Source organism: Podarcis gaigeae (assembly GCF_964106915.1).
Source record: "Podarcis gaigeae genome assembly, chromosome: 2".
In the NCBI taxonomy this organism is placed as follows: domain Eukaryota; kingdom Metazoa; phylum Chordata; class Lepidosauria; order Squamata; family Lacertidae; genus Podarcis; species Podarcis gaigeae.
In genome coordinates, this window is record NC_139679.1 from 92861372 (window position 1) to 92873893 (window position 12522).

The following is a 12522-nucleotide window of genomic DNA, read 5'->3' on the forward strand; positions in this document are numbered from 1 at the left end:
GCTTATCTCACTCTATAGGCCGAGGGAGCTGGCGTTTGCCCACAGACAGCTTCCGGGTCATGTGGCCAAAATGACTAAGCTGCTTCTGGCGAACCAGAGCAGCACACGGAAATGCCATTTACCTTCCCGCTGGAGCGGAACCTATTTATCTACTTGTACTTTGACGTGCTTTCAAACTGCTAGGTTGGCAGGAGCTGGGACCGAGCAACGGGAGCTCACCCCATCGCGGGGATTCGAACTGCCGACCTTCTGATCAGCAAGCCCTAGGCTCTGTGGTTTAGACCACAGCACCACCCGTGTCCCACAATATACCATTACAGTGAACCATAAAAGCAGACCCAGACAAACAGCAAAACTTTAGCAGCTGAAACCAGTTGCAGCGGAATATACTGAAATGCTGATAAAGAGGTCTTGTGCTGCAGAGTAAACTGAAACTCTGATAAAGAGGTCTTGGGCAAGACCTTTGTATTAAAAATAAATTAAAAAACTCCTGGTGCATGTACAGTGTTTACAGTCTCCAAGGTAATCTCCCACATAGGTTGAGAACAGCTCTTCTGAGCTGGATTGTTGATGTTCTAATGTGCCTTCTGCATACAGCAATTGGTGGAAATAGCTACTTTCACTCTCTCGAGTTGTTAAAGCATTTTTTGTTTGCAGACTGGTTAAAGGATAAAGTTTATTTGATAAGGTATTTGATTCCCCTAACGAAACACAATGGTTCTAAGAAATTTTAGTTTTGTGTATACACTGCTATTTTGGATTGCGGGCAGGTTGGCAGCTGCAGGTTTGAGCCTTCTTTTGATGAAAGACATCATAAATTTTAATATTTTAAAAAATGGTCATATTGTTTGGGACACTGGAGACAAAATAGCAAGGTTGTCCTCAGGTGAGGAGCAAATGGAAGTAGAAGCGTGGCAATAGAGAACAGTCACAGAAACGTTACCACGTACAACAAACCACCCACCTGAAAAAAAGTAGAGGAAGCACTAACAAACTTCCACACCAGTGGCAACTACAGATGCATAATAGATTATTATTATTTGCTCATTGGATTTTCCTCAGTGAGACGAAATCCAGATTATATGTGCAATAAAAAGAAGAAATAAGAAAAGATGGGCTGGCATTTAATTAAGACCAATGGGGCACAAAACTTGTGTGCATGAGCAGCACTGATTCTGCAATAAACTTCCTGCTGGGGGGGAAAACACATCTCTTTGTGGAAATTGAATTTTGGGGAGAAAATGATTTTGGGTGGGCAGGCAAGGGTTCTGAAAGGCAAATTTATCTGCAAGGAGAGAAAAGGCTTTGAAGCATAAGTAATGGTAACTAGATGCTGCTGCTCCGTAAGAATACACAAAGATCTCTGCTAGATCAGACCTGGCTCAGGATTCTGTTTCCAGCTGCAGGCCATGAACCTCTCTGGAGGCTTGCAAGAAGGGCACAGGGGCAACAGCGTACACTGCATCTGAACACTGCATTCCTTTTAGATGCAATAGCTGGTAAGAGCAGCTTCCATAGGGCTAAGCTTTGAGCATGTGGATCCCAAGGAAAAGGTTGGGTGGGAGTGGATTGTACCTCTTAAGTTTTCACTAGTTCGTGTAAACATTGTATGATGCCGATTTGCTGCCTCTAACAACGGCAATGAACACCAGACCACTGCTTCTCAGCCTTTTGGCTAAGACCAAGCATGGGTTACCAGAGCACCAGCAACAACCAACATTGTTATGTGGGTCCAATGCTCTATGCCAGCTTGGGATTCTAGCACAGCATCACGTGTTGTCATCTCAGTATGTGGTAGGACTAGCATGCAAAGGAAGTTGGTGTGTGTAGGTTCCATATGACATAGAAATCATGCACTGAGGAGCTGCATTTAAAAACTGGTACCCAATACTTACCTGCCGAAGGAACAACAGAAGAGCAGTTTTCCCCACTCTCTATTCTGCATACGTTAGAATACAGGAACTCTGCGGTCATTGCCTCACCAGCTTCAGTATGCTGATCTGAATGTGTGCAAATTAAGACACCAAGGATGTAGCTTTAAAAACAATACACCAAAGTTCTTACACAACTATTAGAATGCACGGTTACCACTTGTTTTTTTAAAAATAATTATTGTGAATTTTAAAATGTCTGTGTTGCTGTTTAGACTCTCAAGAGGACTTGAAACAAATAAAAATATATAAAATTTATAGGCAAAGGAAAATGCATACTGTACAAGTTTTGCCAGCTTTCTTTATAAGCTCACCAGGGTTTAACATTCAAAACCATTGATACTTTATATTGAATTAAAGGTTAAAAAAAAACCCCCACCAAAACTCAATTGTTCCTGTTTACTTCATTCAAAATGAAACAATTACTCCATATCCTTGCTTAAAAATCTGAACAACAGCTCGCAGTCATCATATATGTTGCATTTCCAAAATAGACATGGCTTTGTGACACTTCTTTTTTGTTCTTGGGTACTTGTTGTATGGGAAAGGTAGCATGTATGGAGCAGGGAAAATATTTAATTTGAATCTGTTTGAGAGATGATCTGGCATTATCACATGAGATTGGGGGGGGGGGGGGGTTAGTGGATTTGCCTAGTATGAGCTATATCCCACATCTCATTCAAGTAAGAAAAAAATCTCTGAGCCAAAGTTAACACAGTTTTTTCTTGACTTCTTTCATATGGCAGTCAGAACTGGGCCCAATTCTGTGGCAAAAAGAGACTCTTCACCTAAGGACAGCTAAAACGTGATCATGACAAAATTCCTCTAATTCATTCTACCTGATGAATGGCTATGGCTAAAAGTGTTGTTATGCCAGCCCTGCAAAACCTTTCCAGTACTGCTATCCTTATACCAGCCTAATTGGTAATCCAGATTACCAGGCTAATCTGGATGTTCCTACCTAGTCCCCTGATATTGGTTATGTTTAGGGAAATACAGCTGAGGGGGAGGCTGCTGCAAAGTTGATTGTAGCAGCAGTGCTAGGCAGACAGGCTGAAAGGGGAAAGAAAAGGACTTGGGGTGGGGGATTCTGCTTGCAAAGACAGCTTAAAGAGAAACTGTCAAGCCACCCTCTTCCAGTGCCCCTGCTGCAATGAACTATACAACCCCTCCCCTTATTTCCCTAAAACAAATAAAGAAACCCTGAGCAAGGCTATAGCTAGGGGGTGGTGAGGTGGGCCCCCGCCAGAGGCGCAGGCAAGGGGGGGGCACAAAATCAGCTGCTGAGACCCTCTGCAACCCAGGCAGAGTGGTGAAGAGGGCGTGCTGGGCGGCGCCAGCTCTGGGCTGCCCCCCTCCTGTTTGGCCATCTGGCTCTGCCTCTCCCAGACCTTGCTCAGGGTCGGGGCTGGGAAGGTCCACCAGCCTCAGCCCCTGACACTGCCTGGCCCACCTCACTGCCTGTGTCCCTGCCTCTCCAGACACCAAGCCTTCTCCAGAGTCACGTCACTTCTCTCTCCTTTTGCACACCCTCCCTCAAGGGTGCCAACTTGAATAAAATATATGGGGGGGGGGCAGGTAAGCACCACCCTGTATAATTGACCACAAGATGGAGTGCATGCACACTATTTGAATGGGAATGTCCATTGACTGGGGGGGAGGGGAAGCTCCTCAAATATTTTAGGGTGTGTGTGAAGGAACCTTGGCCCAAGGAGTTGGCTCCCATGCCCTTCTCCCTATTAAAGTGGGGTGCTCCACGCGTAAGTAGGGAGACGCCTATATACCATCATTTAGGTCAGCCTTCCCCATCTTAGTGTCCCTCCTTCAATCAGAATTCATTAAAAGGTGAAGTGTGTGAGGAATTGAATGGGTGCGGGGGGGGAGGCTTGGAGGAGAGGCGGAAAGAAGAGCTAATTTGTCCGTGGCTAGGGGGCGCAATATGGAGGGTTCTGACAGGGGCGCAAGATCACCTAGCTACAGCTCTGACCCTGAAACAACTTAGTGCCGCCTGAGCCCCACAGTTGTTAAACAGAATGCAGCTGTAGGAGTTATTAGCTACCACCATCCTTCCTCATCTGATCTATTTGCTTCGATTTCTAGCCAAAATACCCTTCCCACATTTGCACCACACAACAGGTCCCAGCAAAAGTCAGTATGGTTCAATTTGCTCCCTTCTTTAAACTCCCTCCCAACCCAACCAGCGTTAACTGCCTTCACACTCCATTGGCCAGTATGCAGGCATATACCGTATTTTTCCATCTATAAGACGCCCCCATTTCTAAGACTCCCCCTATTTTTGGGACCCAGGTTTAAGAAAATAGGGGGAGATGTATAAGACGCCCCCTAATTTTTGACATTATTTTTTAGGGGGGAACCTAGTCTTATACATGGAAAAATACGGTACTTATTACACTTTTGCCAGAGCAAAAGTTAACATTCCCCTCCCCTTTTCTTTTGCTCCAGATCAAGTTAACCTTTAAGCTGCACAGTGAGTCACTCTAGACTTTTCCTATGACTCTGCTGATAATCTGCTTTATTTTGGCTACAGAAAGTTAGAAATGCAACAGAGGCAAATTGTATGCATGCTTCACTGCCCCACCCGTGCCTGGAAAAGCAACTGCAGGTGTCCAGGCATGCGGGGAGTTTCTAGAGGCATATGAGATGCCTAAATAGGGTTAAGTTGAATTACCTTTGATCAGAAATAGGGTTCCACTTGCATGCCTAGCTCTTCTCTGCCATTCTCCCTAGTTTGCATTTCCATACTCTTTGCATTTAAATTTTCCTGGACCAGAATTCCCCAATCTGGTGCACTCCAGATATCCCTGGAGTCTGATGCCCAGTGCTTTTTTCTAGAAAAAGAGGTGCCAGTACTGTGTACCCTTGAACACCCCCTGAAAAAAAAGCACTGCTGACACATTTCAGCCCCTGGCAGTATGGCCAATGGATAGGGATAGCATGAGCTGCAACCAAGCACTATCTGAAGAGCAATGGGCTGCGTGAAGCTATCCTAGGCATCCCCCCAAAACTTTTCTTTTCTTTTTCCTTTTTGCCAAAAATGTACAACTTGGAAGCAGAAAAAGGAAATTATGTAAGATGATTATATGAGCTTTTCAAAATCACAAGTATGTCTAGAACACATAACATGATTATATTTGGTCCTCTGCTGGGTCACTATGGGCTATTTTAGAACACACGCACATAGTTTTGATCACAAAGTACTAGATAATCCCTACTACTGCGTGCTACGGGGCAAAAAACATCCACATTATTCTCTAAAGGAGATATTGATGCAGTCATGTTTTATTTTCAGCCTCATTATCTATGCTTTCAAAGCACCGAGACCTAAATTTTTGGCAGAATGCTCTCTAAGGAAATCTGATTTTAGCAGGCAGTCATCTGTGGAGGGAGCATAATATTCACAGGATAAACCCCCTTGGTGCATTTGCATGGATAGAAATCTTTGGGGGGCGGGGGGGGAGGTTTAAGATGATTCCGGTACGAACCTGGCGACAACGTCTCATTAGGGAGCTTATCTACTTCCAAGATAAAGTCATCCTTGAAGAACAGGTAGCCCACTATCGAGAACAGGTAAACCAAGATAAGAGCAAGAACAGCAGTCAGGATGATGGAGCGTCCATTGCGAGTGACACTTTTAATGACATTCAACAAAGTTTCTTCTCTGTACACCAAGTCAAAAAGCTGGAAAAAGGGCAGTTGAGAATGTTTAATAAGTTCACTTTTAACTACAGATAGCACCACGATACCTAGTAACCTATATGAACGGTGCAATATTTTGACGTATATGCTTTTCATGGTAATTAATTTTTGGAGGCCTCAGTTTAGAATCACTTTCTAAAACAACTCTAACAAAATTAAAAACAAACAAACGAAAACAGCAACATTATTAAACCAAGAACATGGAAAGCCATAGTAAAGGGGTGTATTGAGGGCCAGAGTTTTTCTTTCAAAATCCCCTCGAAAGTTATAAACATAGCTGGTTTTCTTGTTCCAGAACCTTGCTGAACTTAGCTGGTTTCTAGCTCATAAATTACAAGATATGCCAAGTCACAAATAGTGTCATAGTGATCACATCACTGCATCCTTCGGGTTTTTCTCCACTGCCTGTCTGCTCCGTATGCATACCATTGGGCTGCAATATAATCAAAGACTGAAATTGGACATGGAAATTCCCATATGAGTAGTTAATGTATCAGTGAAAAGCCACAATGCAGCCTGATGGAAAATTTGCTGCATCTTTGACTGCAGTAACACCAGAAGACAGTGAGCCTGAGTCAAAGGAAGTTAGTCACCCTGAAGTTCATTGACAGAACTATACGTTACCTTGTAAACAGCATGTCCCCAAATCTCAATTTGCTCAGGCAACAGAACCCAGAGGTGGATGGATCATAATTAAGGGTCACTTCAAAAGTTTCTCAACAATATCCCCCACTTTCAAGTGAGGAGAGATTTGAGGTGAAAGAGGCCTGTTTCAATCATGCTCACTCTCCCAATCCCCAGGTTTTGTGGCATTGGCAATATCCCTACGTAACTAGCTGCCTACTCTTCCCCACCCACCTGGGAATGATGGTTTGTTATCACATGACATCATTCCAAAGGGAATTAGTTTTTTTTTTTTAATTTTAAGAAAAGGTGTCTGTTATTTAAACCCAGCAATGCTACTTGTAATGATGAAACGGCGTAATTCACAGGAGCAGGTGGTGGTGGTAAAATGTCTTCTCCCTGTCACCAGAAGAGCTACTGCAAGCATTCTATTTCGATCCCTTTGTCATCCCCTCCTGAAAATTGCCGAAAATGCCTGCCATATTTGCATCCCACAACTGGGGTGGCAAAAATGGTTGGGGGGGGGTTCAGGCCCTTGGCACATGTGCAGTAGAGATGAACAGGATGTGAGAAGAAAACTAGATGGGTCATTGGCCTGTTTCAGTAGGCTCTTATTACATAGGTGTTCTCATTTGAAGTTTGCAATATAAATTGGCCAACTCATAACTTTAGGCTGCTTTATGAATTGAGCAGCAATTCGCCCATAAATTCTACTCTGGCTTAGAATAAAAATGAGGTTCCGTGCATGCAGATCAAGGACATAAAAGCGAGCTACTTTGTAGTCACATGTAAAAGATTTATTTCACATTGAACTGCCTTTGCTTATGTAAACACTTGTTAACTGCTGTGAAGTACATGACCAGATCACATGCCGAATATCTTTGCTGTTTTGGTAACTGTCAATGATTTCTTGAAAATATTGTATGTCTAAGCTAAAACCTTCTCTTGTCCCTTTGCGTATTTGTTTGGAAAGTGGAGGGGCAGTTGAATTTCTGAGCTGCTTTCTGCCATGGCTGGTGCTGGGAATCATCTGAAAGTCAGCTTAAACCCATTTAGGGTCACTAATATCTACAGTCATCAAGTACAGTAAAAAATATAAATTGTTGGGATTAAACGCTTACCAGCAAGCTGTAGAAAAATTCATGAACGAAAAGCCCCATTGCGCAAATAAGAAGATATAGTAGATGATAAAGGAACTCCACATCCAAGATCATGGCTTTGTATCCTCGAGTGAAGGTTCCACAGTTACCAACAAAACTCATCAGAAATATTATTTTGTTACAAACCTGTGGAGCATAGGACAGAAGATGAATGTCTGGAGAACATTCGTTCTTAAGCATATTTTAGAAAACCTATTAACACAACACACCAGTTCCAGCATTCTTCTTTTAAACTGGGGTAGCTAACTGGTGACTCTCCAGACCTTACGGAACCACAGTTCCCATCATCCACAGTGAGTGGTTAGGGTTGAGTGGTTGAAACCCTGGGGGGGTTGTTGTTAATGATTTACGATTAGTGATTAATGATTTATGGCAGAGCAATTAATTTTTAACATATAAGCATGTAGAGAATATTTCATGGTACAGGGCAAGAACATTTCAGAGAGACTTCTATCTGATACTTACATTGAAAGCCCCCAGAAGAAATAATGTTGGCTGCAAGCCTACAGAAAATATTAGCCGCAGTATTGTGGAAGCTATTAAGGCTCTAATGCCGTGGGGTTTAGGTAAGGCAACAACTATGGTAAATGATATCAGCATGGCTGTCCAAAGTAAGCCTGACAAGTGGGGCTCCAACGTACCTGAGGAGAGGAAGACACCCAAAGACAGTTCATTGTTTATTCAGTTTAAAATTTATCCTGCTTGCTCCACAAAGCCCCCTGAGCTGCTAAGAACAATATCTCAAACAATATCAGTTTGAAATATGCCAACAAACAGCATCTATAACTTACAGACTGGCATAGCCAACAGAGCAAGGCATAAAAACAACTAAGCAGTAGATTATAGTAAACATGCACCAGCCTTCCCCACAGCCCCAGACAAACCATCTAGGGAGGGGGGAATTTAACTGCCCTGGTTTGGCAGCATCCCTACCCACCTGACACAAAATTTTCAAAACTACCCTTGGAAATGCCATATTCTGATATACACATTAAGTATTGCTTATTAACCTTTTTGTCTAGACCTTACTGTTTTAAGTAAATTATACTTAAAAGCCTGTTGTGATTAGTCACTGATCAGTCTGAAATGGCCCTGGCGCAAACAGCACACTTTTGTTGCTCCTGTTCCTATTTCAGAAAACATCCGACATGAACTCCAATGCGGTAGCCAACATAAGTCAAAATACTCTTTTCATTTTAAATAAATATCTTGAAAACCTAGCTAGGAATGTGTCCTATGGGGATCCAATAGAAATCACCTGACATTAGAGATACACGTCTTGCCATCATTTTAAGGGAATTGGAGTTATACTGAAAGTGGGGCATGAACTCACCCTACTTCTCTCCCCGCCTTGTAAACAGACTTTTGTATAGTTTCACAAACGTTACACCTTGAAGGGAAAGTGCTTAAAATAATAATATGAAGCAATTATTGCAATACCAAAGTTCTCATTGCAAGGGTCCCTCGTTGCCAGTTTGTGAGCACTCAACACTTTCTCCTTCCATGGCCAAAATTGGTGAAGTCCCACTTCCACATGTGAGAACTAGCTTACTTGTCAATGGCCCATAAGTCAAATGGTGATGAAAATTGTGTGTGTGTGTTTAAAGACCTGGTTTTGGTTTCTTTCTACCATTTCTGCTCATTATCTTTTCAAGTCTCAGTAATGGGAACCTTGTGCTGAATGGCCTCATATAAATATACCAATTAATAAATTAATACAAAATAATGGATAGAAACCTGCATTAAAATGTGAAAGCTGTCATATTAATAAAACTCCAACTGAACTTGGAGTTCAACTCCAGTTGAAATGGATTATAAATCACGCCAACATTGATGCAAAAGCATGTTCTTACTTCTCTTTCCCAATAAGCCACATAGAAATGTGACTTAACTGCAACATGCATTGTGAAGCACCCTTATTTTAGGTTTACAAAGTAGCTGCAGTGGAGCAAAGCTGGTAGGATGCAGCTCTAACATCACAGGCTATATTAATGAACCTAACATCCATTCCATAGCCATTGACTGAAGTATTTATGGAGTGCCCTCAGAACATAACTTTCCGTGATATTCTGCTCTCTTGCGGCAGATATACACTACAGATTGGTTCCATGCTAGTTTAATGGTCATGACGTCCCCCAAAAACTCCTGGGGACTCTAGTTTTGTGAGACTGCTGAAAATTCTGAATCTGGGATCTGTTTTATACAGCTATCATCCTCAGGGTTCCCTGAGGCAAGGAACTGCTGAAACCATTTTTAAGTAGGGAAATTTGCAGCTTCCAGTCTAACTTGAAGTGTACCATCTGGACTACCATGCATGCTCTTTGCTCCAAAACATCAAAATGAATATTAAAATTTGCATTTTGAGATTAAACACCTTTAGAACTGTGCATTTTGAGAGCCAACACTTCTCCCAGATCCTAATCTGACACACTGCTTGAGATGTAAAGGTGAAGGTAAAGGACCCCTGACAGTTAAGTCCAGCCGCGAATGACTCTGGGGTTGCAGCGCTCATCTTGCTTTACTGGCCGAGGGAACCAGTGTTTGTTCGCAGGCAGTTTTTCTGGGTCATGTGGCCAGCATGACTAAGCCGCTTCTGGAAACCAGAGCAGCGCACGGAAATGCAGTTTACCTTCCCACCAGAGCAGTACCTATTTATCTACTTGCACTTTGACGTGCTTTTGAACTGCTAGGTTGGCAGAAGTTGGGATCAAGCAATGGGAGCTCACCCCATTGCAGGGATTCGAACCGCCGACCTTCCAATCAGCAAGCCCTAGGTTCAGTGGTTTAGACCACAGCACCACCCATATATCCCTTGAGATCTAGAGTGTGCTTAATAATATAACTGATAAAAATTCACCAATACTAAGATGCTTAAGTTAGCCGCCGCCACCCACCTGCATTGTGCTTTGATTTTTGTAAAAAACAACATTTTATAACTTTGAAATACTAGTACCTCCTTTGACTCCTTTAAAAGGATAGAAAAATGCTACCAAAAGATTCATAAGGACTGCAAGGTTAAAGGAAATACTGCTCCAGAAGGACATGTTGCGCGAGCACCAGTACAGTATATGCTGAGCTGCAAAAAATAAAAAATAAAAATGTTTACAAGGGATTCAAAGTACAAGATTGCCCCTAACAATGAATAAATCAACAGAGATCATTGTATTGCCAACTTTTCCTAGAATCACACACTGTGAACTGTAGTAATCTTTATTATTTGATTTAAAGTTTGTGCTTTAATTGTTGTTTGCAGAGTCCATAAGTTCAGGGCATTTGCTTCCTAGAGAACCTTTTTTCAGATCAAAGGCCATACTGAACAGAAACCAACTTTTTATATAAACACTTGGTTTACAAGCACCAGGAGAGCAAAAGTTGATCGTGCGTTAAAAAACACAAAAAGGTCAGAATGTGCTGACTGCATGCCATGGCACTCTGCACTGTGTGAACTTTTGAGACCGACACACCCTCATTTTCATTTCCAGTCTTTATTCTCTGCAGTGGAAGTGGTTGCTTCAGAGCTAAACCAGATAATTGCATTATGCATTTAATGCGTGACTGGTTTCTGTTTACTAAATGGTAGCTGTGGGACCAGATTGGGACCACAACGCTCAGGATGGAGGACAAGTGAAGATTTGACCCTTTAGTCCTGTGAATGGTCCTGCTCAGGATCACCCAGCCACAGATGCTATTCTGCGGCTGTGTAGGGACAGTGGTGCAATCCAAACTGTGGCAGGGGAATAATATCCCTCGGCTTCCATGCTGCTCTAGATCACCCTTCCCCACTCAAGCTATTTAGTAAACAAACATCAAGTATATCTTATAGGTTTAATGTCACATCAAGTTTGGTCCCCGATCATTACACTGCCAAACTTCAAAATGATGCAGTGGAATGTGAGCTTTAGAAAATGTCATAACCTCAAACTGAGAAAACAACCAAGATATAAGTGGACCATTGTGCCAAGCAGCTGTCTCAGAGGTTTTGACTTCCTGCCTACCTAAGGCCAGTATTGCTGAATGTAATGTTTGGTTCTTATTTAAAAGTTCTTCTCCTTTCGCAACTATATCAGCTGAAATGATGTAGCCACAAAAACAATAGCCACAGATGTGAGCTTTTGTAGTTTGAACATGGGCATGAGCATAGGCATGGTGCAGGAGAACGGTGATAAGCGTCTCCTGTGATTATATACATATGTAATTTTAAAGCGAATTTGGTCAGAGGAGCAGCACTGTGAGACAGCTGGAGTTGCTATTAGCCCTGCAGGCAATATGTACTATATTCTCTCCCCAAACTCCACCCTGAGCTGATAGTAGCTTAGTAGCTCTGCCTCCAGGAAATAGTGCAGAAAAGGGTGCAGCACACTTTCTCAGAGAGCTACTTCCCCAAATTAGCATCCCAATGCAGCTGCTTGAAGTAAAAACCAAAGCAAAACCCCACAGGAGATTGTGAACACAGATCTCCTGTGTCATGTCTAGTTTAGTCCTTATGTAACATATCTGACAAGGATCCTAGGGCAAATTGCCCCTAAGATTAATGGCTGGCCATTCCCTTCCCAATGATATCCATCTGCATAATCTTCTGGCTGCTTCAAAGCATTTGTTTTCACAATAGTAATCAGGAAATGTAATGCTGGAAACACATAACAATATGCACAGCTAATGATTAAACCAAGTCTTTCTGAAAATATTTAAGATACTGAAAGCAAAATTACATGGAGAATAATTTTGTGTGAGGATAAAATTCCCCAGAGGCTGAAATTGCTTCTCCGACACAGAGAAGAACTTTGCAGTCTCTCAGATCAAGAATTAGTATCTTGAAAAATCGCCTTTGGCAGCAATCCAGTTTACCTCTGAGTTTCTTTTGCCAGTTCATTTCATTGAAGAGGTCTTCTGATCTCAGGAAAAAGTCATTTATCTTACTGCCTTGCTCATCCCTCTCGGTAGTATAGTAAACCCGTAGTTTAGATTCCTTCGTGAGGAACTCACATATACTGGGCACAGGGAAAACTATTTGCTCCATGGTGCGATCTGATCTAACAATCTATAGAAGAGAGGATTTAAGTATTACTTCGTATGGCTGCCCCTTAAAACGA

The 12522-nt window shown here is 42.3% G+C and overlaps 1 protein-coding gene across 8 annotated transcripts in view; it reads right to left on the reverse strand.

The window, feature by feature from the left end:
- Positions 1 to 12522, reverse strand: part of ITPR1 (inositol 1,4,5-trisphosphate receptor type 1) — a 198376-nt gene that overhangs the window by 28543 nt on the left and 157311 nt on the right. For all 8 annotated transcript variants that reach the window (XM_083722101.1, XM_083722096.1, XM_083722098.1 and 5 more), the window contains 6 exons: positions 12278 to 12470; positions 10386 to 10508; positions 7898 to 8073; positions 7394 to 7558; positions 5435 to 5630; positions 1896 to 2000 (listed from right to left, as the gene is read on the reverse strand). In XM_083722101.1, the coding sequence (XP_083578227.1) occupies positions 1896 to 2000; positions 5435 to 5630; positions 7394 to 7558; positions 7898 to 8073; positions 10386 to 10508; positions 12278 to 12470 (958 nt within the window). The remainder of the gene's footprint in view (positions 1 to 1895; positions 2001 to 5434; positions 5631 to 7393; positions 7559 to 7897; positions 8074 to 10385; positions 10509 to 12277; positions 12471 to 12522) is intronic.